This window comes from Diorhabda sublineata, chromosome 8, assembly GCF_026230105.1.
Source record: "Diorhabda sublineata isolate icDioSubl1.1 chromosome 8, icDioSubl1.1, whole genome shotgun sequence".
NCBI classification, from domain to species: Eukaryota; Metazoa; Arthropoda; class Insecta; order Coleoptera; family Chrysomelidae; genus Diorhabda; species Diorhabda sublineata.
The window spans coordinates 31,184,881-31,211,581 of record NC_079481.1 but is presented as its reverse complement, the minus strand read 5'-3'; the positions used below and the strand labels follow the sequence as shown (position 1 = coordinate 31,211,581).

Sequence of the window (26,701 nt, the reverse complement as noted above, 5' to 3'; positions counted from 1 at the left end):
AATTTTGCTTAAATTATGTCGTTAAAACCTGAGAAAGGTTCATTCGATACGTTCTTGGTCTAAAGTGCGTTCATTCGAATGGGTTTTTGGTCTAAAGTGCGTTCATTCGAATGCGTTTTTGATCTAAAGTGCGTTCATTCGAATCCGTTTTTTGTCTAAAGTGCGTTCATTCGAATGCGTTTTTGGTCTAAAGTGCGTTCATTCGAATGCGTTTTTGGTCTAAAGTGCGTTCATTCGAATTCGTTTTTGGTCTAACATAATTTAATCAAATGGATTCTTTCTAACTAATTTTTGTAATCCTACTGACTGCGCCAATTATAAATCCGACTAATTTTGCTTAAATTAAGTCGATAAAACCTGAGTGACGTTCATTCGAATGCGTTTTTGGTTTAAAGTGCGTTCATTCGAATGCGTTTTTGGTCTAGTGTGCGTTCATTCGAATGCGTTTTTGGTCTAAAGTGCGTTCATTCGAATGCGTTTTTGGTCTAACATAATTTAATCAAATAGATTCCTTCTAACTGATTTTTGTAATCCTACTGACTGCGCCAATTATAAATCCGACTAATTTTGCTTAAATTATGTCGTTAAAACCTGAGAAAGGTTCATTCGATACGTTCTTGGTCTAAAGTGCGTTCATTCGAATGGGTTTTTGGTCTAAAGTGCGTTCATTCGAATGCGTTTTTGGTCTAACATAATTTAATCAAATAGATTTTTTCTAATTGATTTTTGTAATCCTACTGACTGCGCCAATTATAAATCCGACTCCTTTTGTTTAAATTATGTCGATAAAATCTGGGAAACGTTTACATTTACCATAAACTATTATTGCAATTAAAAATATTCTCACATAAATTCCACGGACGTCTGTGCTTAAAAAATCGACAGGATATATTCTAATAGGAGCAAAAGGGGACCCGAGGCTTCAGTTTCCCGAGGGATATGTCATGGAAGGTTCGTTGCTGCTGCCAATGCTGATGCGTCGCGAACGTCGTTTGAACTATATCGGGATGTTTGTGTGGGAAGGCGTCGCTTGATTTGGTCACACTTCTCCCCAAGGAATAACACAGTCTTGTGTTAAATAAAAGGGTAATATCCTAACATATACACATCGAAATTTTAGTTTTTTAAAAGTAAAAACTCTTCTCAAATTAGTAATAGTCCAAAAATTCTCATATATGCCGTATATACAATTCGAAAGAGTTTTTGTAACCATGCAACGTTAAAAATTTCGAAATATGTCTATGCAGGAAAGCTAATAACGTAATTATATAAAATATAGGTTATGTTAGTTTCACTTCTCCATTCCTTTCTTGGATGACGTCACAACCAGTCGCCATATTGTCTCGGTGGACAAACATTGCTTTGTTTACATAAACATTATAGTTATATTAGTGTTTTATTTTCGTTAATTTCGGCCAAAGATCAATTATCTATACACAAATGAAATAAATTCTTTGTTTGTTCAAATCATATTATTCGAAATGATCTTTAGAAAGATATAAAATTTGAAACCTAGCAGTTTTAACCCTACTTGTAACCTATTACTTAAATGACTGCAAATTCAACCAAATTTTTTTGTTTATTTACATCTACACAATTCTAATAGCGTTATATTATATTTTCATAAGTTCTTTCAGTGACAGATTAACACTCATTTTAATCAACGACTTCTATCGTTTGGATCGGTAACTAATAGTTTGATGTTATCGATTCACGTAAACCTCTATACTTTTTATTTTATTTATGGCGAAAGTGTTTATGTTTTTACGATGCTGTCAAAATGATATCAGTCAATCTAAGAAAACAGCTGATTTACGTCAAACATTTGATTTATATCGTATGACCCTGTGTTAGTTTTTTTGGTTTTCCAGTAGTGAGAGTTGTTTTGTATTATTTCATGGTATTAGTTTTTTTTTTAAATTAGTCTGCGAGTGTAAGTATTTGTTTAACCCACGGCGAGCTTTGTTTAATGAGCATCAGCTGATTTTAACAATTCGTTAGATAGAATTTTTGGAGAAAAGGAAACCATTTCATTCAATGTTTATGGAAAGTATTAACGCACTTAGGATCTCAAATTGTTTCTTATCTTATTAGACGCTATGAAAAGCCACATTAACCGGTTAATTATCCTTTACAACCTAATTAAATTTTCTTCGTGATGATTATGAGTATTTCGGCTGTGTATACTTCAAGTTTTAGTATTAAAACAAGAAAAATTTGGAAAAAATATATTATTTGCTTATTTAGAATATTATACAGTAATTAAATATTTTTTTATATTTGTATTAGTACAAAAAACCACTCGATTATATAGGTTATAAAAAGAGTTATAGGCAAAAATGATATTGAAAGTACCAAAATTGTGTTTCGCAAGGAAAAATTCATTTAAGAACAATATTTGAAGGCAAATTAATTATTTGAAAATAAGTTTTTCAATATGGGGATGTAACACAAAATCAAATGGCATAACAAATAACAAAAGATGATAGTAAATGAATTTACAGGCGTTCTGTTCTGATTCTTAGTACCTATACTTAATAATATCCCGTTTTCGAATATATTAGAAGTTTTTTCCCGAGGTTCTCACGCTTTTTCTACCATTTTCATCGTCTCTAACGAGGCAATGATCGACCAGAAACTTTTTTTCCTTAGCTATACATTTAGTTCATTCAGTTTGTTATTGATGTGACATCTAATGATGCCAGACGAAGGTTCTGATCCAAAATATAGCTTTTTTTATCCAGGTTATCTATTCCTCATTGTTTAGTATAACCTGATGACCTTGTAGCCACTTAAAGGTTACTGAGAAGTATGTAAATGCTTTTTCTATGTGTGTGTCTGAAAAAATTTTGATAACTGACCATATATTAGAAGAAAAAGAAGAAGAAAAACGTCAATATATTTATTCGTTCGACCTAAAATGTCCGCAATTGAAATATTTATAATTATTAATAAAACATACAAAATTTCACAACAAAAATTACGCGACAGTTAATCATATCTTCAAGTTATCATAGTTCAAATATATTAATCATTGCTACAATTTTGTAGTCCTATAAATAATAAAATTTGATAAACATATTAGAATTTATACAGCTTCGTTTTTATTTCAAACAATAAACTTTTATAAAACATATTGGCAATAAAACGTCTTCAATAATTTTAAATACACTCTAATTTCTCTTTTTTTTTGCTTAATGGCTCTATCTATATCAAAATGTCTTTTGAATGACAAAAAGTCATTTGATCCCAATCGTATAACCTCCGAGGCAGCCATGACCTTCTCATTCAACTCAAATATCTTCCCAGCAAATTATTTTTTCAATTTGAAACAAAAAAAAAAGCACACAGTGCCAAATCTGGAGAATACGATGGATATAACGGCTGTTTTTATCAATTATTCCATCTTTTTCGAGCTGGAACTTCAAGAAACGCTACACCAAGGATGGGTTCTGATGTGTATTGTCTATGCTGTCCTCATGGGTGTTGTTTTTGTTGTTTGTCGATCAGAGTCCGCTGTTTTGACTGTTTCTCGGTGTCTGACGTGTTCTACTGGAACCATGGGTGATCAAACTCCATACCCACGACTATATGAAACTACGAATGAAATTTATTAACTTCCCTGGCTGTTATTTTCGTAAACAACCACTGGATTTAAATGCGGTAGCTCTGTTTTATGAATGAATGAATGAGAAAGTTCATTAACATTTAAAACAAAAAAAAATATACGATGTAGTCATCAGGTAATGATACACACAGTATCCGAATGACTAAAAACAAATAATATATAAATATATTCCGAGTATTATCTACTATAAAATAATATTCTAGTGAAATATATGACACAGGTAAAATTAACCTTTATCTGAGATAAAATTATCGCATATTTATCCTTATTTTATTAAATGTGTCGTTAAAAGATAAGATATTTTATCTTGTTTGAGAACAGTACTGACAAACAGGTTATTCGCCAGCGATCGAATCCGAACTAAGCTATTAATGTGAATAAAATCGCCCGAACAATGGGGCGAAGCGCGAATAAATTAATTTACTGCACATATTTTATATTAATTTTGTTAGTTAGTGTTGTTAACGCCGAGGATGTCACCGTTAGTGACGTTGGAAATACCGTTTTTAAGAAAATAGACGACGTAGAGATATTAGCCCCGCTCGTAGGTTCGGGTAGGGCGTCCGACGATGAAAAACCAGCCGCCGAAGAAGAAGAAACAGATGACGGTACCGTCGAAAATCCAACTTATGGTAAATATGTTTTTTTAATAGCGTAGATTGTACTAACAAAAATATTAACGATAATCAAGGGAAAAATAATACAAAAGTATACGGGTATTGTCGAAAAATTAATATTATATACGGGAAATATCAAAAACGAACTTTTTTCGATCGTTTATTACGATCTAATTAATTTTTTTAATATTACAAGTTTCCTATCCCAAATCTAAAATCGACACTCGAAATTACACGTTTCAATAACCAAATTAACGTCTTCAGAAACCTAACCTCTTCGTTAATTAACCTTACAAATGTCGGCCATTTTGTTTATCGGAAAGAACCAGAAGTCACGTGATATAATTTTGATTCAAACAGAATCATGCTGATACCTGACAAACCTTCTATAAAGTTTGGTTTTAAGGTCTGTAATATCGAGTACTTGATTAAGATATTGTGGATAGCTATGCAAATAAAAGATGCAGTCCTTAATGGTGCATCAAAAGCAGGAAAATAACTTATTTGGGACACATAATGCGTGGTATTTGGTATCATCCAGTTGATTATGATGGATAAAGTTAAGGAATTGAAAGCACAAGCTAATAACTCGTTTTTTGAGCAAAAGTTGGCAGCCATTTTGATTTTATTAAGAAAATGGCAGATAGAAAAATGTAAAGGAAAATCCAATCGTTGGGAAATATCCACCACAAACTAATAACTCGTTTTTTGAGCAAAAGTTGGCAGCCATTTTGATCTTATTAAGAAAATGGCAGATAGAAAAATGTAAAGGAAAATCCCATCGTTGGGAAATATCAACCGCAAACTAATAACACGCTTTTTGAGCAAAAGTTGACAGCCATTTTGATTTTATTAAGAAAATGGCAGATAGAAAAATGTAAAAGAAAATCCAATCGTTGGGAAATATCCACCACAAGCTAATAACTCGTTTTTTGAGCAAAAGTTGGCAGCCATTTTGATTTTATTAAGAAAATGGCAGATAGAAAAATGTAAAAGAAAATCCCATCGTTGGGAAATATCCACCACAAACTAATAACTCGTTTTTTGAGCAAAAGTTGACAGCCATTTTGATTTTATTAAGAAAATGGCAGATAGAAAAATGTAAAGGAAAATCCAATCGTTGGGAAATATCCACCACAAGCTAATAACTCGTTTTTTGAGCAAAAGGTGGCAGCCATTTTGATTTTATTAAGAAAATGGCAGATAGAAAAATGTAAAAGAAAATCCCATCGTTGGGAAATATCCACCACAAACTAATAACTCGTTTTTTGAGCAAAAGTTGACAGCCATTTTGATTTTATTAAGAAAATGGCAGATAGAAAAATGTAAAGGAAAATCCAATCGTTGGGAAATATCCACCACAAGCTAATAACTCGTTTTTTGAGCAAAAGTTGGCAGCCATTTTGATCTTATTAAGAAAATGGCAGATAGAAAAATGTAAAAGAAAATCCAATCGTTGGGAAATATCCACCACAAGCTAATAACTCGTTTTTTGAGCAAAAGTTGGCAGCCATTTTGATTTTATTAAGAAAATGGCAGATAGAAAAATGTAAAGGAAAATCCAATCGTTGGGAAATATCCACCACAAACTAATAACTCGTTTTTTGAGCAAAAGTTGACAGCCATTTTGATTTTATTAAGAAAATGGCAGATAGAAAAATGTAAAAGAAAATCCCATCGTTGGGAAATATCCACCACAAACTAATAACTCGTTTTTTGAGCAAAAGTTGACAGCCATTTTGATTTTATTAAGAAAATGGCAGATAGAAAAATGTAAAGGAAAATCCAATCGTTGGGAAATATCCACCACAAGCTAATAACTCGTTTTTTGAGCAAAAGTTGGCAGCCATTTTGATTTTATTAAGAAAATGGCAGATAGAAAAATGTAAAGGAAAATCCAATCGTTGGGAAATATCCACCACAAGCTAATAACTCGTTTTTTGAGCAAAAGTTGGCAGCCATTTTGATCTTATTAAGAAAATGGCAGATAGAAAAATGTAAAAGAAAATCCCATCGTTGGGAAATATCCACCACAAACTAATAACTCGTTTTTTGAGCAAAAGTTGACAGCCATTTTGATTTTATTAAGAAAATGGCAGATAGAAAAATGTAAAAGAAAATCCAATCGTTGGGAAATATCCACCACAAGCTAATAACTCGTTTTTTGAGCAAAAGTTGGCAGCCATTTTGATTTTATTAAGAAAATGGCAGATAGAAAAATGTAAAGGAAAATCCAATCGTTGGGAAATATCCACCACAAACTAATAACTCGTTTTTTGAGCAAAAGTTGGCAGCCATTTTGATCTTATTAAGAAAATGGCAGATAGAAAGATGTAAAGGAAAATCCCATCGTTGGGAAACATCAACCGCAAACTAATAACTCGTTTTTTGAGCAAAAGTTGGCAGCCATTTTGATCTTATTAAGAAAATGGCAGATAGAAAAATGTAAAGGAAAATCCCATCGTTGGGAAATATCAACCGCAAACTAATAACACGCTTTTTGAGCAAAAGTTGACAGCCATTTTGATTTTATTAAGAAAATGGCAGATAGAAAGATGTAAAGGAAAATCCCATCGTTGGGAAATATCAACCGCAAACTAATAACACGCTTTTTGAGCAAAAGTTGACAGCCATTTTGATTTTATTAAGAAAATGGCAGATAGAAAGATGTAAAAGAAAATCCAATCGTTGGGAAACATCAACCACAAGCTGATAACACACTTTTTGAACAAAAGTTGACAGCCATTTTGATTTTATTAAGAAAATGGCAGATAGAAAGATGTAAAGGAAAATCCCATCGTTGGGAAATATCCACCACAAGCTAATAACACGCTTTTTGAGCAAAAGTTGACAGCCATTTTGATCTTACAGTTAAAAAGGCAAAGTTTTTCTCAAATAAAATTGTTTGGAATAACATATTTTTCAATTCTGGACAAATTATTTTTTAATTCTTGTTTATCAATTGAAAGTTTCAGTATATGTGTTCAAATCTTTTGCAAAGATCCTCACTAAGCTCAAGAATAGTTAAAAATAGTTTTTTAAAAAACCCTCCTTCCACTTACAAACAGTATTCGACGATTTCAAAGTTTCGTTCTAGTTTGAAACAAGTATTGGTGGTATCAACGTATTTGGAAATCTCAATTAGTTTCCAGGCATTTTATTATCCTATAATAAAAATATTTCACCAGATACAATCTTCACACTTGTATCAAATCCATATTTTTCCAAAAATAAGGAACATACCGATAGAAATATGTACGTGGTCGACGTTAAGACAATTTTTTTATGAAAATCTTTTCCAAATTTCTAACATCTTTGAATATGTTCAAAACATGAAGCTGTTGGCTATAATAAGATACTTGTTTCTTATTAAACTTATTTTTTTGATTCAATCATATCTTCTTGAGTTCTTAGTGATCACAAATCATCAATCAATGTTGCGGAAATCGGGTTTTTCAATCTATCAGTTTCTCCTTTATAATATCACCAACAAAATATACTTTTCGAACCACGAGAGGCTGTGACAACAAGAAGACTTTCCGCAAGCTCTAAACGTTTATCTCTGGTACCAAAATGCAAATTTCCTTTCCTCCAGGAATATCAATTGCTTAAGAAACAGACAATCCAGAAGATTCATACCATTATCAGCTGAGAAGTCTGAAGAATCGCTCGTGACGACCAGAAACGACATAAAAGAAAAGACTTGGATTGATAACTGAATTATTTCATCATATACCTTAAAATTAGTATTTTTCTTTGTACTAGTTTTAACTTTTACAGTGTATTCATCATTTTTATTAACATATTTTCAAATTTCTTCACTCCAGATGGCTTCGTCTTCATATTAGTACAATTCAACTACGATTGTACGAAACATAATTATTCTTAAGTAGGCTTTCTGAGTTTAAGAAACATGTTTTTTTGTACATTGTTATGATATATATAGAGATATTGAATTAATACTTTTTAGTGGTACCTTTTAATTTTTGTAGATGTAGATAAAAACCCTTCTGTGGTAGGTTTAGACAATAGACAAACTAACTCTTCTGGGTGGACCCATCAGACAGTTAACAAACTAGGAAAATATACCAGCTATTATGGCGCTGATTATGGTTAGTTTTTACATAAAAAAAAACACGCTTTATAACGCTTACTAATGCTTATACATATTGCACACTAATTTGTTCATTGCAATCCTTCCCAAATATTTCCTGCCCCTTTCCTATTTCAATTATTCTAATAATACTTTAAAATATATCAAATCTACTGTCATAAAGTTTGACATTTGACATAGAGAACGTATATTCGTAACATGAAACGTTCAATGATGAAGAACCATCTGTCGGAACCGTTCTATTAGAGCAACTTGAACTGTCAGTTCTAATTGGTACACCAAATAGTGTACAAAAAAGTAAAGAAGATAATAGATTTTGAAAAACTGATAAAGAAGAAGAGAAAGACAAGTTCCTTGGGTTGTTTGGGGTTTTGATGAATGCATTATTGTTAGAATGATAGATAAAAGAAAGAAATGTCCGACAAATAAACGTCTCTCAGTAGAATGTGACTAATAAAGAACGAATACACGTTTATATATCTGCGTATTTATGATATATGTTTTTTTTTGCAACAAGATTGTTATAAACAAGTTTACAATGATAATCATAAGCTTAAAGGGAAAAAAATTACTGATAAACGATAAATTCTGTGAAACGGTTTTGCGTAACAAAAACATCGTATCAATAACTTTTGTCTATGTCTTATCTAGATTTTTATATTTATTTATCACCTCTAGTTGAATATATTTCATATTTGACGCCATTTTACTTGGGCGCGGTTACTACAAACAAATGTTTGTTCTATTGGAATATTTTTAAAACGATTTCAGCAACAAATTCTTCTCTAAAATAAAAGAAGAAGAGACTAATACAATTTTGACAGCTTAAAACCAAATTATAACATACTTTCTAAAGACTGACGACTGTAATAATTCTAATAACTGATTATAGTGATTAGATTCGTCAGGATTCTTAAATGCAATGTTAAAACCGAGTTTGAATTGAATGCAAAAAGCTACTAATACGCTTTTTGAGTAAAATTTGACAGCCATTTTGATCTTATTAGATAACCCTGACCTTTCTAATATTTCTCACTAACCAAAAGACCTGTATAAAAAGTAATTTATCATTAAATGTATCTACGAACAGAATTTAAGCCGAAATAGTTCAAATACACCTACTTTTTTTGTTATCTATGTTTATTTTATTATTCATTAATCGAGATAAAAAAATTTCGTGTCTTAAATACGTGACCTCGCTATTATTACAAACAAAGTGAAGAGACTATAAAATTTAAGTCAAACTGACCTAGTTTTTGAGAAGCCTCATTAAGCATCGAAAAAATATTTTAATGCGTCAAGTAATCACTTCAAATATACGGATCATACTCCGGTGTCCGATTCCAGAATCTTCTGTGATCTTATGAGATGTCATTTCGACCGAAATCAAAATGGATGATTGAATAACAGTCAAGCTAGTGGACGACAACTGGAAATTCTGCGGGAAAGTCATAAAGACAACAGATAATCGATGATAACTAGTGCTAACACCAATTAGATACCTTTAAATACCATTGAAAAAGTCCCAAATTCATCAAGAAGGATAATAAAGTTCAATACAAAGTTTGTTTTTCTTTATACATTGGATTGTATACCATAACTGGTTTTATGAAGGAAAATATGAAGGAACTGTGGAAGGACATGGAGTGGTTTTTCCACCAAGACATTGCTCTGGATTATTCCGCATTTTCTATAAAGAGCTTTCAGTTCTGCACCAGATTATTCCATTTCTATATGTTTCCTAAGGTAAAGTAAGAAGATTCGAGTCTGTTGAAGCTGAAAAAAGCTACCAGCAAACTGGTGGAACTAACAAAGTTGATAATAAAAATGTGATATTCAATCATTAGTTTCTTCATCACTGACATTAATTAAAATTTATTGATTAAGATGCTTCCAAATTTGTACCAAATAATCTCATGTTTGTTGGTGATTGGTTCTACTATTTGCTGTAATTATATTTCAAAAGCTTTCTGTGTTATCTAAAGTTGATTCGAAGAGGTTTCTTTTCAACCAAACTGTATTGATACATCTCCATTTATCGTGAGGATTATTAGTATTTTGAGATAGTTGAAACCAACCTTTGAAGCAACTTTGAGCTTCTGACAATCAAAAATTATGTAACTGAAATTAATATCGATTTGTTTTGCTTGAAGATCCCATGACATCCGATATCGCGCCTCCGGATACTGACCAACGAGGTGGAACTCCTTATACCATAACCGCAGCCAGATTGGCCGAAATTCGTAAACATTTCATGTATCCATTCTACGATAAAGGCGGTAACTCTGATAATACCGGTGATTACCAAAAGGATATTCAAACATCGAATATTCAACTCCAAAAGATTCTGAATTTCCAAGTTCCTTTCTTCGGATTCAGGTAAAGTTCAGCCATGAAACGTTTCAAAATTAGATCGAAAAATTGATATTAATATTATTTATTTCGATTTCAGATTTAACTACACTAGGATATCAGTTAATGGATATTTGGAGTTCAGCGATCCACCTCCAAATTATGATTATCCTTTAGTATTTCCTGTTAAAGACTGGCCGAAAAGAAATGATCCATCTTTCATTGGTGAGTAACCAGTGCTATCAAGACTATAATGAATTTTATGTTCTGGTAGCATGAAAAACTGACTGAGTATGTTCCTGGAGATCTTTCATTGACTCATGAGGTTCTGCACATTTTGCACTTTTTCTGTTTGCTTTTATGGTTCATGGTTACAATAATGAAATTGCGTGTGTGTGCGTGTTAAAAATATCAAGGATTAAAACATGTTATTGATGGAGTTCCCCGAAAAAGTCATTTTTGATTGTTTATTTTCGAAAAATATGTGAGTTTTTCAATGTATCATGTATTTTAATTTGTCTTAGTCATTTTGGTAAAATTATTTCAATTTTTTGAACGTTGAAAAGCAAAAAGAAACGTCATCTACTATATTTGGATTTGTTTTCTTTATTTTTGTGAAATTACTTCTTTTATTTCAGTCCCTGGACTTTAATTCGTTGACTGAGTGTTTGTTGTTTTCCATAAAGTTGTTTTTGTACCTTAATTTAGAAAATATTTCAGATTTTGAACGTTTAAAAGCAATAACAAACATCATCTACTATATTTTGATTTGCCTTTGTCATTTTTGTAAAATTACTTCAATTATTTCAGTTCCTGGACATTAATATGTTGACTGAGTGTTTTGTTATTCTAGTTTTTTTTTTTCAAAAAGTTCTGTACCTTATTTTTGAAAATATTTCAGATTTTGAACGTTTAAAAGTAAAAACAAACATCATCTACTATATTTTGATTTGTTTTCTTTATTTTGGTAAAATTACTTCAACTATTTCAGTCTCTGGACTTTAATATGTTGACTGAATGTTTGTAGTTTTCCAAAAAGTTGTTTTTGTACCTTATTCTTGAAAATATTTCAGATTTTGAACGTTTAAAAGTAAAAACAAACATCATCTACTATATTTTGATTTGTCTTTGTCATTTTTGTAAAATTACTTTAATTATTTCAGTTCCTGGACTTTAATACGTTGACTGAGTGTTTGTTGTTCATCGTTGCTCAGACTACTCTAAATATTTTTTACTCTGTATAACGTATCGTGTCTTAACCTCTTTATAGAGAAACATTACTCAATAAGACATGTTTTCTTTCAATTTTCAGGTATTTTTTTCAGTAAAAGCACAATCGGTAACATCCGTGATACAGACATTGATCAAAGACTTCCGGGAGTCTATTTTAGAATGGAGAAAGATCTTAGAGGTAGACACGATAGATTAGGTGTTGAAATAAGGGAGAGACTCAAATGGGATATTAGAGAAGGTGTCATCGGGGCGACTACTTTCGATCCAAAACACGCCATAATTGCCACGTGGAAAAATATAACCTTCGCGGGAGGTTTCGCTAATGCTAAATATAAGGTTAGAATCTGTTCGAAGAAATATAATTCAATTTATTAACATAATTTTGTATCTTTAAGACGAATACGTATCAAATGGTAATAGCAACCGATGAAGTCTTCACCTACGCCATTTTTAATTATCTCAATTTAGATTGGACAAGTTCCACCGAAGCTGGAGGTGATTCGCGAAACGGCGAAGGCGGTACCAACGCATTCGTAGGATTCAACGCGGGAAACGGTACTAGAAGTTACGAATACAAACCTTACAGTCAAGAATCCGTCATCAGAGATTTGACTGCTGTAGGTTTTGGTAATGGTTTTAATGGTAGACATATTTTTCGTATAGACGAAGATATTTTACTTGGTTCTTGCAACAAAGACATTGGTAAGCTGTTATTAAAATAACATAACCTCTAATTTTTAGTAATATCGTTTTCTTATAGATGGAGCTAACTTACCATTAAAATTCGCTCCAGAAAGTGGTAATATGTTAGGGGGAACAGTTGTCAACATCACGGGTCCTTGTTTTAATCGAGACGATAGAATAAGATGCAAATTCGATCTTTCTAATGAAGTATTTGGTTACGTCGTTGATAAAAACAGAGCCATCTGTGTTCAACCTATGTTACTCACCGAAGGTTGGGTTAATTTACAGATAGCTGTAAATTCCGAACCGTTCAAATGGAAAGGAAAATACTATGTTGGTAAATACTAATAAATAAACTCGTTAATCTTATAGTAATTTATTTTTTTATTCTATTTTTTAGAATCCCCTGCTAGCGCAACTCAAAAAATTTTCTTCAAGGATATGAAGTATCACGAAAAATCGCCTAGCGAAATAAGAATTACGTGGGAAAAACAAAATTTGACGACGTCCGAAAACGCGAACGTTAGAATTTCTCTATGGGGCTATAGAGAAACGACCATGAGACCAACTTTTCTTTATATCACAGACATCACAGATAGCATTCAAAATACTGGTGAATTCACTATAGTTCCTTCGCAATACAGGAATAAGATCAATCCTTATTTGAACGATATCAAATTTGGATTTTTACAAATAAATTTGACAGACTCGATATCAGTAAGTTTATTAGTATTCGGTTCGAGTACTTGGTGCACGAACGGTTTTTGTTGCATATAAACAAACGCGCCTAATTTTGACATTTGACATTTTTAGGTTAATACTTACACTACTGAACAAGCATCGGTAGAAATAGTGCCTGTAATATGGAGTAGACCGATACCTCTAGGCTGGTACTTCCAGTTCCAATGGGAAACCTTGTATGGTAAAAACTGGCCGAAATATCTCTGCGACGATTGGATAAGAACCGATAGATACCTAAAAAATTTCGCTCACGAACTAGCTCAATGTCCCTGCACGGTGGAACAAGCATTAGCAGATAAAGGGAGATTTTTACCGGATTACGATTGCGATAAAGATTCAAATCCGATTTGTTATTATAATAATCAAGCCCTTCATTGCGTCAGAACCGGATCACCGACGTAAGTAAAATAAAAACGAAATTTTTCCTTTTGTTGATAAATAATTTTTTTGTATTACAGTCTAGAAGGTTCCGAACAACAATGCTGTTACGACAAAAACGGCTACTTGATGTTATCCTACGATCAACAATGGGGTTCCAGCCCGAGACGATGCCACAACCTCGGTAACCTCCCTTACAATGAAGCTACGAAAGTACCAACTCTATCACAGTGGTTCAACGATATAGTGCCGAAGTACCTGTGCTGCATTTGGCAAGAAGAACAAGCAGTAGGTTGTGAAACTTTGAGATTCGAAAGAAGACCTTCTCAAGATTGCGTAGCTTACCAAGCGCCGGGAATTGCTGGTGTTTACGGTGACCCGCACATCGTTACTTTTGATGATGTTGAATATACTTTTAACGGTAAAGGAGAATTCGCTCTCGTTAAATCGGTTAAGAAATCTGATAACTTCGAGGTCCAAGGAAGGTTCGAACAAATGGATCCTAATCGTTTAGGAGAAGTCAAAGCCACTCAACTAACGTCCATTGTAGCTAAAGGTAATAATACCATATCTGTTGAAGTTAGAAGGAGACCGCTGGATGCTAGGTGGAGGTATAGACTAGACGTTATAGCTGATAATAGGAGATTATATTTTGATAGACCATCTTTGAAATTTCAACATTTTCAAGGTAAGAATTAGATATTGAGATAAAAAGTTTCCTAGTTGAATAATTTTATTTAGTTTAGTCCATAAGGAAATTGTTTGGTGTAGAACTAACATCTCCAAGTTCTTCTATGGTATAATAAGGGCTCTTCCAGTGAAAAGGGTCTCTATACTTCATTTAAGATCTATAATCTTTCTCTTTGTGATTGTATTAATTGTTCATGTTCTTCTATGCTTTTCGAGCTTTCCTGTGATGTATTATTTACCAGGATTATTTATTTTTTATTTACTAGCATAACCCCAAAGTTCTATGCCATGGATTTTATCGTAGACTTTTGAATTAAAAGCCTTGTCGTCCATAGTCAATTTAGATTTTCTTATATAACTGTTTGAAACCTAAATCAAGATAACGGATTACATTCTAATTTTACAAATTAACTTTATTAAATTGTTTACATTTTGAGAATATTATAAAAACTTTTGGTAGAATGATTTAAGATTTGCACTTTTTATTTAATTATAGTTTATGATATTCTCATCATTAAATTCCCTTGCTAACTTCTTCCAATTTTTTTTATTTCCAAGTTACCGTATCACGATTTTTCAGCCTCGTCCAATCTTCCAAGAAGTGCTGGGTCTTCGTAAATGGATAAAATAACTGTATCAAACGAAAATGTTTTTTATTTTCTGCAGTACTAAATAAAATAATGGCCCCAGAACACTGCCTTGTACCCCAGATTTTTCCATTGGTTCTGGTTCTGAATTGTCTGCTTGTTTAGACTTGAATAATTTGAAGTAAGATGGAAGGTAATGCTCCATCCATGATTTCTCATGTATGTTCACTCAAAGAATTAATGTTTTATTATCAATGACATAAATTTAACACAAGTAAACATGATTTTTGAGTCTCGTCCAATCTTCCAAGTTGCTGGATCTTCGTGACTGGATAAAATAACTGTATCAACCCCAATTGTTCTTTTCATAGTATTTTCTACCGTACTAAATAAAATAATGCCCCCAGACTAATGTTTTGTTGTACCCCAGTATTGATCTTCGTTGATTTTGGTTGTGTAAGGTAATGCTCCATCTTGAAACGAAGGCTTCCATACCACACCTTGTCAAAAGCTTGATATATATCAAGGAATACTGATGGACAATAAAACAAAGAATAAATGGTAGTAACGTTTATTTTAATTTGTAACTGTTTTTTTTTTTTATTTTCAGGAGTCACAATATACACTCCAACTTATATTTTGAATCAATCTGAAGTTTTGATCATGTTTGATAATGGTGCCGGTGTTGAAGTTGTGGATAACCAAGGATACATGAGTGCTAGAGTATTTTTGCCATGGACGTTCATTGTAAGTTGATTATAAACAAGTTTATATGAATACACATTTATTTTTAAATTTACATAACTTCAAATGAAAAAAATAATTATAAAACCTCGTATATTTGGCACTATAAGAGAACAACCCTGTATTTCAATAGATATTGTAATGTATAAAATGTTCCTATTTCAATTAATAAGTTTATATGAATTTATTATTTACATTATAATTTCTAACCTTACTTTTAAATTCATTTTCTCTCATTTTTTTAATAATATGATTTTTTTCCATAACAAACCTTATACATAAAATTGCACCTACTAAAACCACACATACGAAGTTCGATATTAAAATAATTATGCAAATAATTCACTTTATATTACGCATCTTATAAAATGTAAACAACAAACACAAAAACAATGAATTCATACATACGATAAATCCTAACCAATACCACAGGGCTGCCAACGTGAAGAATGTAATATCCCCTGACATACGAGTATTGATTTCACTTACACTTTGGATATCGGTGATAGCAGTTGTCAAACTGTTGGTATTTGAGGTTCAATTTTACAAATTAAAATATATTAAACGCGTTGTTGCCACTTTTGTTAATATTAATTTTCATAAAAGATAATTATGAAAATTAACGAGATATTATACGGGGTTTGTAAATAGTATTAATTTACTTTTAAATTTTATTTTGAAGAATAAAACAATCGGTTTATTCGGAAATTGGAGTTTCGATAAAGAAGACGATTTCACACTCCCAGATGGTTCGAAAGCAGCTATAGTTAGTAACATCAATGACATGGAAAGGGTGTACAACGATTTTGGAATTAAATGGATGTTGGACGATGTACTAGACCCAGTAAAAGGCAGATCATTATTCCATAGGTAACTAGTTTTTTCTGATAATTCCCCATGATTAAAATAATGAAATATTACAGAGAATTTGGAAAAACTGCTTCTGATTACAACGACAAATACTTCAAACCGCAATTTTTGATGTTACCCGAAGACATATTACCGTCGAATTATTCCGTCGAAAGGAATCGAACGTACGAATTGTGCCCAACGAAGATGTACGAATGTTACTACGATTACGCCATGACGTTAAACCGCGACCAAGCCCATTATACGCAAAATTATAAATCGACTATATACAAATATAAAGAAACGGCAAGAACCAAAGTTACATCATGTGGCGTTCTAGAAACTCCAAGATTTGGTAGAAAAAGTACCTTCTTGTTTGTACCCGGTACTAAAGTGACTTACGAATGTATACAAGATTTCGTATTAGTCGGAGATCCTAGAAGAGAATGTCGAGCTGATGGTACTTGGAACATTCCAGAATATGGTTACACCTACTGCTTACGTAAGTATCGAAATTTATGTGCACTTACTTCTACAGCTTAATATAAAGCTAAACTTTTTCGATGCATCATCCTGAGGCATGTCCCAAGTCTCTGAACATTCTAATTAACACTTTCCAAGATTATGTGGAGATTTAGAATCACTTCTAAATCAGCTGTTGGGCATTATTTCATGGCTTCGGTTGCACATATTCAAGCCAATGTTTGTACCTTCGAAATATTATTCCTTGTGGTATCCAGATTAGTTTTAGTGCCCCATATGTGATTATTGGTCTCACGATTGCTGTATACATCCACATCCCTGCGAAATTTTTGCACACCTTCAGAATTTTTGTGTCTTTAATGATTAGTTATTTGTGCTATTATAGACATTATGATTTTTTTTATTCTTTTCCATTTCATTCATTTGTAAATTCATCATCAGTTTATTTATACGCATGATTTTATTACCTGCAGGTGAAGAAGAGTATTCCTCACGTCAAGCAGCCATCACTTCAGGCATAGTCCTCGCAATACTCATACCATTAGTCCTTTTAATAGTCTACGGAGCTTACAGAGTCTACCAAAGATTAACGAACAAAGACGCAAATTCCTGGCAATATCAAAACGTACAAAAACCTCAAACTCTCCAACAATTCAATAGAGGTTTGGATCCTTATCGAGAAGACGATGACGACGACGAAAAGTATCCTCAAAGCCCCGTATCTAGCCCTAGCGATTCAGATACGCTAAGTAAAAAAAGGAGAAGCTACGATAAGTCGTATAGAACGCACGAACCTTTAACCAACAGACCTAATTCGGAATTTGAAGAAAAACCTTTAGATCCGAACGATCCCACTTACGAAGACGTTGATAGAAGTTCTAGAACTGCTACGGGAAGTCCAACTAGTCCTACGTCTAGTATACAATATACAACGCCGTTTAACAGACCTGATGTTGTGAAAGGAAACAGCAATAAGAATTTGACTTATTCGGATCTTGATTACGCCCAACCGATCAAAGTACCAAAAGACAGATTCAGTGCTAGTCAGAGCAGTATTGTTACAGATGTATAAAATAAGAAGAGGTGTTCAGTGTGTGGAGAGTCAAGAATTCATATCAATTTAAATAAAGTTACTTCTGACGAATAGAAATTGGGAAAAACTGATACTTTGTTATGTAGTGGGGAATAAATCGAAAAGTTTATTGAGTAAATAAAAGAAATCGTGTTTTTTCAAATTATAAGGTTACTACTAATAATGTAAGTGCTCTACTTTGAGATCTTTGACCTCTATACATCGACATTTAATATCTAAACGTTATATACATTAAAAAATATATTTTATACAGTTTTTGTGAAAAATTATGACAAATAAAATCACAGAAAAAATGTTTGGAGCTACAAGGACGTAACAGTGCATTTGGATATAAAATTCCGTCTTTAAATATATTTGTATATTTTATTGAATAGTGTATTGAACAGTTAATAAAAAAGATGAGAGATATTGGAGACTTACTTGATTGAAAAAAAAAATGGAGAAGGATTTCACATGCCAGGGATGCTCTGAGCTACGTGGAAAATGGTATGAAAATTGCGAGGAAGTATCCCTGGAGTGTGGCGGATTTCTATCATTTTTTAACTTATTCCTATATATTTCCTTTTCCAGTAAATATCCTCCGTTCTAGCTCTAAGAAAGGTGCGACGGCTATTAAAAAGAATCAAATAGACTACCTAAAATCACTAATAGGATATTTCAGAATTTTAACTCAAAAATTTCAGTTTGGTTTATTTTTAAAATAACTTTTTAAGACACGTTTTAAGTTTTTAACGTATTACCGCGTATAAAGCATAGTTTTCAGAGGTTATCTTGTGAATAATGGACATCAGCTGATTTTGACATTAACTTGACAGTGTTGACATAGCCCGTAATGGGTGTGTTCTACAAAGCATTCACGACAATCACAACCACGATCTTTCCCGTTTCATTTAATCCATAATTGGAAAAACAAAAAAAAGAGTTATTGAATTTTTTAGTGGAATGCTCAACTGATTTGCATTAAACTAAAATCAAAATATCTTCTGCGGCGATAGTACAATATCAAATAATGAGATAGATTCTCATGGTCGTCGTAAACGTTAGTCATGACGTTCTCGCCGCGACCACAACGATCGTAGTCGCCAAAAACAGTATTTCAGAACGCTTAGTGGAATGCATCAATAATGGTAAAAAAAACAGTAATTTTTAATTAAAATTCAATTCAAATCTTGATAAAGAAAATGTTGAAAAAAGAATCAATAAAACAACTATCTTTGTGCAATGTCTACAGAGACATTACTTATGGTGTTGTTTAAATAAGACAAACATCACAACATATTCAATTTAGAGTAAGGAGCCATTAATATAAAAATAGAAATGGTATTAACACAATATAACATCATAAGATGAGTTTAATTTTAAAGATACTAACATTTTTGATACAGAATTGAATAAAATACATTTTTTTTTGGTAATAAAAAAGATCTAAGCAATTTCATGTATATATGTATGATTATTTTGGAAAAACTTTACAATAGGTCAACAAGAATATTCACAACGTCAAGCTGGTATAACTTCAGGTATAACTTTGGCAATTTTTATACCTATACTTTTATTATTCGTTTACATGGCATATCTATTTCTACGTAAAAAGCAGAAACAGCGAGAAGAAGAACAACTACAAGAGAAGAGTTATTTAGAACAACAGAGGTAAGTAGAAATGACAAACTTTACTATATCTTTATTTTTCTCAGTGTAGCGATTCAAGCTTCGCTCATTCTAATGACAACGATTTTAACACTTTGTTCCACCGCTTCTATTTCACCTATACAACACGGAACGTACCCTGAATGCAAACTTAGATGTTATTCAATGAAAACAACATGGCGGATTTTCGATGTTACATGACAGAACTAATCTATTTGCGCGGTTCATTTGAATTTACAACACAGAATATCTACTGTTTTATATGTTTTTTTTTCACCCAGTTCTGATTTCGCAGTTTCGTAACACAAACAGTAATTCATTTATTTCGAGTAACGTGATTTGAGACGTCAGCCATATTGTCGTGGTGGACAAACAAAAACTTTATTTTATTTGTTTATAAGAAATTGCTTATATATAAATATATATATAAATAACGCAATATTTGTTCCCTAAAACAAAATGACGTATTGGTACCTTGGATTAGATTTGTTTGTCCCATAAAGATGTACATTTGCATGTTTTGAATTTGCACAAAATAAAATATTCGTTTCGAAAGAAAAAACCTTAAAACAATCAATCCTCTCTGTACAAATAAAACAGAAGCTTTGACATGACAATCTGTAACATTTTAAGTCACGTGACTTGACATAACACAAGATGTGCGTTCTATTTATAACTTCCACTTTCAACGCATTCTGAATTTTGTGGAAGTGGAATTTCATAAACCATGGAACGTACCCTTATGAATGACATAACGATGCTTTTTGGAGCAAGTTGGGGTAAAATTATTTCATAATTACTAATAAATTAAGTATATTATTATAGGAAAGCTCAAGAAGCAGCTACAAGAAAACTGACAGAAGCAGAATATAATTCTGAAGATGAGGATAATAACAGCAACATTACAAGTTCGGGAGTAAAGGAAACAACCGTATATTAAATATCTTGTGAATTTTTTTCACGTAGAGGCAGTTCTTGGAAAAATAATTGCCTGAATTCGAATCCCAAATTGTTTATGTTTAAATTTTTGTAATACTTTGTGGTTTTAGTGTGTTGGATCAAGACGGAAGTTTATTTTACACGTAGTGAATGTATGTTTGTTTATACTTATAGTGACTTAGAATTGCCTTAAATCGTAGATTTTTTATTCATATTTACCTTTAATTAAATATGTTTCTCAATTTCTTCATATTCAAAAGATTTGAATGTTTCTACTGTAGAAATTAGTTTACTTACCTTAACATTGCTTTAAAAAAATGTTCATTACCAAGTGAGGGAGAACAAGATTGAAATAAATTTAGCTAATTTATGACAGTAACCTACCTGGAATCTATTTTTTTATTTCAATTTGTATATAATAAGGTAATTAAGATGAAAAAATTGGAAATGTGTATTTTACTAGAATTTCATCTTTAGAGGTTCAATTGGTTGATACAAAGACAGCTTTTCATTGGTTGTTTGATTTTATCTTCACTTATTTTGTTTAAATTGAATATTTAAACAGTTTCCTGAGAAAAAAATATATTTTAATGGGCTAAATACACTGATTTCCTAATCTCATTCACATACTGTATAATATCACACTAATAATATCTTTTATGTACCAAGAAGCATTTTATTCTAAATTTTCTGTATCTTTACTGATTTTGAGACATTCCTGGCAGTAATTGTGGACCTGTAAATCATATTTCAATTTCGCTCTCATCTCAGAGTCTTGGATTTATATTTTTATTACATTCCTGTAGAATCTCTATTTTTGTTTTCCAAGTTGGGCGAAACTCTGGAGGTTGTCAATTGAAATATTTTTCGTATAATGCTGTTCAAACATGTTTCTTAATCTAAATTTCATTTGTATTGTTATATTTAACACTAGATTGCCTAATAACCATTTTGACTGATTTTCAACTTCCCTGCTCCTTTCCATCTTTGCGGAAAGTCTGGATCATGAATTATGTTCCAAACGGAAACAACTGTCTTAAGTTAGATTTTTTACCATTTGGTTCACTACAGTCAACTGTGTCATGTTCCAAACCCAAAAGTTTCTTTTTGCCAATTGGTTCATTTCAGCGGATAGTGTTATGTTCTAAATTGCATTAAATGCCAAAAATTTGTTTTTACGTATCGATTCATTATGTTTGATAATATTGTGTTCCAAAATGGTTAAAACTTGAAATTCAGTTGATAACAATCGAAATTATGTTCCAAACGGCATGAACTATCTCAAGTTGTATTTTTTACCATTTGGTTCATAACAGTTGGTAGTGTTATTACAAATTGAATTAAATGTCTGATTGTGTAATGATTTTTTCGATACTTTTTTTATTTGTATATTTTTCATTTATTTTATGTTTAAATGTTGTATTGATAGTCTAATAAAGTTATGAATAAGTAACAGCGTTATTTATTTATCTTCCTCAATTATGACAGACCCTAAACACAGACAGTGAATATTTTCATGTTTCTTAAGAACCAATTATTAATATTTAAATATTGTGGATAGCAGAGTGAAAAAAAAATAGAAATAGCATGAAAAAAATCCAAAAATTTTGAAAATTCAGATGTTTATGGTGACGACACTGTAAGGGACAATAAAATAGTTACAACCCCATTAAAAACGTGTAAATAAATTAAAATAGTCAATATAAAAGTGGTAATATATATATTTTTCTTTTTCCTATTGCTAATGAAAAATTCGTTTACTCGAAAAAGTCCACTACCTCTTGCAGTTCCCTTTCTCTAGCTTGTTCATGTGCCCATCTCTCTTCGGCCAATTTATCTGACAGGGACCATTTGAAGTGGTAAATTTTTTTACCGCATATTCCACAATGTTTGTTACCAAACGGAGGTTGTTTCATGTAATTGAAAAAGCACTCTTGATGAAACAAATGCCCGCAGTATATTCTCTCAATATGTTTGGGTGAATTTTCATCATTTTCAAGTAACTGAAAAGTGAATTATTATCAATAGAACCACGGGGTTACAACAACTGCAGAAAGGAATTTTATTCTTCAAAATATAACCAAACAGGAATCTGTTCCGCAAGTAAACAGAAAATACGAAGTTATAATACGATATTTATTTGAAATAAGAGATAAACTAATAAAGAGAACTGGAATTTTATTGAGCACTATAATAAAAAACAATTTTAGAATTTAGATAGATAAAGGACGACTTAGGAACTGAAGTGGAGTTTTATTGAATCCTTCGAATGCATTGGGAGGTTGATAACAAATAAATTTCTCCAAAAACTCGAACGTCAAAATAAGTAAATCAGAAGTGACTACTGTACCACAATACAGTTAAAGAATATTCTAGAGTACCAACATCCAATCCACGACATTGACACAAAATAATGCTGAAAAGGGGTAGAGTAGTTAGATCCTTAGCAAAAATTCCAAAATTAGGATAAAAAAAGCAAATGATAGATATTTTCAGGAGTTTAAACTCTAGAAGAAGAGATACATAAGGAAACTCAAAAGTACAAAGTTCTAGATGATTGGGTTATGTACATATGGCCTCAAATTTTTCAGAAAAAAAACAGAAAAGAATGAAAAAAGCTGACAAACAAAACCAGAAGCAACAAAAAAGAACAAGGGGAGTAATCAACCCCAATAAAGTGATATAAAGGCACACAAAGTGCTAGCCATAATTAAATATTGGTGTTTAAAAAAAAATAAATTTATCATTGCTTATTACATGTTGCATACAATTTCTCAAGTTTTTATAGTTCTAGAACAGCTTACGTTGTTTTTTGTATAAAAATGTAGTTTTTCAAGTTTATTTATAAACAATTTTTTATCAAAATGTGTATAAACTTTTATAAGTTTGATTTATACAAACCTTTGGATCAGAAGGAAAACAAATTTTGTTACAAAATTGGCAACGTTCCCCTGGAAGTCTTTTTATGCAATCAACCAAAAATTCTACACACTTTTGAAGAGATGGAACAGGTTTAAATTCTGGTTCTCGAGGTTTTTTCTTTAAAGGAGGCTCTACACACTTTCTAGCAATTTCCTGAGCTTGAGAAATTATATAACGTTGCAAAGCTGGAGAGAAGTTTGTATTAACTTGCTGTAATCTAAAATTAATTGTAATCATCAAAATCCCTAACATACAAAATAAACTAAATATTTGTAATTTTATCATTATTTCATTAGTACTGAAAGCAAACGTTTATCAGTTTTTAATATACTATAATAGAGTTTTAGTAAACTTACTCTACAGCTGATAAATAATAATTATCTGGAACAAAAATTCTGCAAGTTAAATAATACTCTCCGTTTTTGAGGTTAAAAACAACAGTTGAGCTTTTTTGTTTTAATTTTAGTTCGTCGGCTTGGAATAACTTCCGGATATTACTTATTTCATCGTAACAACAAGAGAGAGGATTTTCGTCAAGGAAATTACGTAAAAATTTTATGGTATTAAGCACCTGGGGCTTCCCCAAATACTTTTTTATTTCTTGTTCGCAAACATCGGTAAGTTTTAGTAGTAACTTTTCGGACAACGTTTTGCTCTTTAGCTCTAAAAGCAACAATGTTTTCGGGTAGTCCTCTCTAAATTGAATACACACAACAAGTTTTTTATAGTCTGTTCTTTTTATTTCTGCCCGAACCATTGTCCGCACACAAGACACGAGTTTCGTACCTGGGACGACATGTTCACAAAGTTTTCTGACTTCTGATAGCTCATCATCGATTAATCCCATTAATTAGAATGAAAAATTAAATCAAGACAATTTTAATGTTGAAATTTTGGACGCGTTTACAATATTTTTTTGGTAAATAAAAATATTATTGTCCCCTTTATAAACCAAATCTCAAAACACATGAATTATGTTGGTTTCGAATTATTCATCTTCTGTTTTATGCAGTTTCTGGATGTCATAATATTTAAAAAAAAAAACTTCTGCAATTGATTAAATAGTATTAACATGGTAATAATGAAAAGGACTACTAATTTAAAAAATTATAATTCAAATTTGTCAAATCTAGGTAAAATTTACTAAAAATCATCTTTAATTACAAGGGTTGAAGCCGCTAGTAAAAGATCAAAAGATTAAACCACGAAGAAGAATATTGACATACAATTTAAGTTTTCATTAACTGTTTCTAACCTTTTTCCGAAAGTAATTTGTAAAATATTTTTAGAATAATGTTTAAAAAGTATGTGGCGTTGTAAATTTTTGTAACAGCAATTAAACAATTTTTTTTAGATTCGATGAAAAAGAAAGTATTTCTGGAGTGTTACAACTCAAATCGTCTGTTCAAAAAGCAATTCGATCTAAACTGGTTGAATCTTACCCTTATTTGGAAAATTATATAGACGTTATTTTACCGAAAAAAGATACTCTTAAAATAATAAAATGGTCAGTATAAACATTTCGAACTTCTTATATTTATCTCATAGCATGAAATTTATTCTAGCCACGACCATATAGAAATAGTAGTCAATTCAAATGGAGATTTATTATTTTTCCGCCAAAGAGAAAGTCAATGGATGCCAACTTTAAGACTTCTACATAAATGTGAGCTGTGCAATTATTATCAAATTTTAAACTAATTTAGTATCATTTCAGATCCTTTCTTTTTACCTATGCAGCAAGTCGATAAAGGTGCCATAAGATTTGTTCTTAGTGGAGCAAATATTATGTGTCCAGGTTTAACATCTCCTGGAGCTAAAATGACTGATGTACCAAAAGATACCATAGTGGTAACTATGTTTATATACTTGAACTCATATTCTAATCCACTGATGTATACATTTTTTTGATTTATGTGTGTCATTTAAGCACACTTATCAATAGAAGTTATTGAAAAAATTAATATTTAGGAAATTTTAGGAAGTAATTATAAAAAACTTCATTTAAAAGACAGTCGAACAGAGTTTTATTGATACCTGTGTTGCTAAACATATCATTTTGGGTTAAAAAGGAACTAAACCAGTGTTTTGAAAAAATTATAACCGGGAAATTGTTTTAAGGAGGCAATTTTTTGGAATAAAAATTTAATAATTACAATTTCTTTAATTCCTTGGCTGTAGTACCATTTTGGAAAGTGGAACACAAAAACCTTCCTTTGGGAGGAATCTACTTATTAAATCCATTTTCCTACTTTCAATCCTCGTATATCAGTTATAGCAACATTTAGGACATTACCAATTTTCTTATAATCAAAATGATCCTTGAAAATTTAAACTCAAATTTTAAAAATTTTGATCTGTTCATCAACAAATGGGGAATGCATTATATAAATCAAGCTTTATCCTAATTTTAATGAAGCACAACGTTCCTATTTCTTGTACCAATTGTAAATTAGAAGAAAGCAAATAAATCAGTTATGTATCGTGTCAAAAACAGCTAGTCCTTCATTCCAATAAATTCCAATAGTTTGAAAATGTATGAATACTATTTTTAGGCTATTATGGCTGAGGGTAAAGAACATGCCTTAGCAATTGGAAGAACTACCTTATCTACTGAGGATATGTAAGTAAATCTTCCAAATAACTAACTTTTTTTAGATTTCAGTATACCTTCAATTCCGTACTATTTTCTTATATTAAATAATTAAATCGAACAATTTCTATGCCTATTAATTACTGTGTTTTTTTGACTATTATATTAATTTTGTTTTAGAGCCAAGATAAATAAAGGCATTGGTGTAGACAATTGCCATTACTTAAATGATGGATTATGGCAAATGAAACCGGTTAAATGAATTATATATTTAAAAAATGTTTTTTAATAAAATATTCTACATATTAAATCCTGTTTTTATATGTTGGACATATCCATGCTCAGATGGCATCATGGTATAAATCTTTGTTTCCAATGTCATTCGTTAATGTTGAGGCAACGTTGTA

General features: G+C 31.4%; 3 protein-coding genes across 10 annotated transcripts; 2 read left to right on the top strand and 1 right to left on the bottom strand.

The window, feature by feature from the left end:
* Nucleotides 1-1,794: 1,794 nt before the first annotated feature.
* On the top strand, nucleotides 1,795-22,240 carry LOC130447262 (protein mesh). 8 transcript variants are annotated; one of them, XR_008910228.1, is made up of 16 exons: nucleotides 1,795-4,260; nucleotides 8,238-8,357; nucleotides 10,513-10,738; nucleotides 10,812-10,936; nucleotides 12,024-12,280; nucleotides 12,340-12,646; nucleotides 12,705-12,965; nucleotides 13,029-13,345; nucleotides 13,442-13,767; nucleotides 13,828-14,435; nucleotides 15,635-15,771; nucleotides 16,451-16,638; nucleotides 16,692-17,119; nucleotides 19,672-19,843; nucleotides 20,666-21,228; nucleotides 21,284-22,240. XR_008910228.1 is itself a non-coding variant. In XM_056783977.1 (15 exons), exons 1-15 carry the CDS (start codon nucleotides 4,023-4,025, stop codon nucleotides 20,778-20,780), a joined length of 3,825 nt encoding a protein of 1,274 aa, XP_056639955.1. In that variant the 5' UTR covers nucleotides 1,795-4,022; the 3' UTR covers nucleotides 20,781-22,240. The 8 variants fall into 8 exon arrangements, 6 of the variants coding, with proteins under 6 accessions (XP_056639955.1, XP_056639958.1, XP_056639953.1 ...); XR_008910229.1 differs by lacking the exon at nucleotides 8,238-8,357; XM_056783977.1 differs by having other exon boundaries at nucleotides 20,666-22,240.
* A 204-nt stretch (nucleotides 22,241-22,444) lies between these two features.
* On the bottom strand, nucleotides 22,445-24,709 carry LOC130447264 (uncharacterized). The gene is made up of 3 exons (XM_056783982.1): nucleotides 24,058-24,709; nucleotides 23,681-23,918; nucleotides 22,445-22,782 (listed from the first exon to the last, which is right to left on the bottom strand). Exons 1-3 carry the CDS (start codon nucleotides 24,546-24,548, stop codon nucleotides 22,537-22,539), a joined length of 975 nt encoding a protein of 324 aa, XP_056639960.1. The 5' UTR covers nucleotides 24,549-24,709; the 3' UTR covers nucleotides 22,445-22,536.
* Nucleotides 24,710-24,923: 214 nt separating this feature from the next.
* On the top strand, nucleotides 24,924-26,604 carry LOC130447498 (malignant T-cell-amplified sequence 1 homolog). The gene is made up of 6 exons (XM_056784356.1): nucleotides 24,924-25,005; nucleotides 25,056-25,208; nucleotides 25,267-25,367; nucleotides 25,419-25,552; nucleotides 26,257-26,324; nucleotides 26,475-26,604. Exons 1-6 carry the CDS (start codon nucleotides 24,995-24,997, stop codon nucleotides 26,554-26,556), a joined length of 549 nt encoding a protein of 182 aa, XP_056640334.1. The 5' UTR covers nucleotides 24,924-24,994; the 3' UTR covers nucleotides 26,557-26,604.
* The last annotated feature ends 97 nt before the right edge of the window (nucleotides 26,605-26,701 follow it).

Coding starts and splice junctions, on each gene's coding strand:
- LOC130447262 (XM_056783974.1), top strand. CDS start 4,023: ATGGGGCGAAGCGCGAATAAATTAATTTACTGCACATATTTTATATTA. Junction 12,281..12,339: donor TCGCTAATGCTAAATATAAG/GTTAGAATCTGT, acceptor TGTATCTTTAAG/ACGAATACGTATCAAATGGT. Junction 13,346..13,441: donor ATTTGACAGACTCGATATCA/GTAAGTTTATTA, acceptor TGACATTTTTAG/GTTAATACTTACACTACTGA.
- LOC130447264 (XM_056783982.1), bottom strand. CDS start 24,548: ATGGGATTAATCGATGATGAGCTATCAGAAGTCAGAAAACTTTGTGAA. Junction 23,919..24,057: donor TATTATTTATCAGCTGTAGA/GTAAGTTTACTA, acceptor AATTAATTTTAG/ATTACAGCAAGTTAATACAA. Junction 22,783..23,680: donor GTTTTCCTTCTGATCCAAAG/GTTTGTATAAAT, acceptor TTCACTTTTCAG/TTACTTGAAAATGATGAAAA.
- LOC130447498 (XM_056784356.1), top strand. Junction 25,209..25,266: donor ACTCTTAAAATAATAAAATG/GTCAGTATAAAC, acceptor AATTTATTCTAG/CCACGACCATATAGAAATAG. Junction 26,325..26,474: donor ACCTTATCTACTGAGGATAT/GTAAGTAAATCT, acceptor ATTTTGTTTTAG/AGCCAAGATAAATAAAGGCA.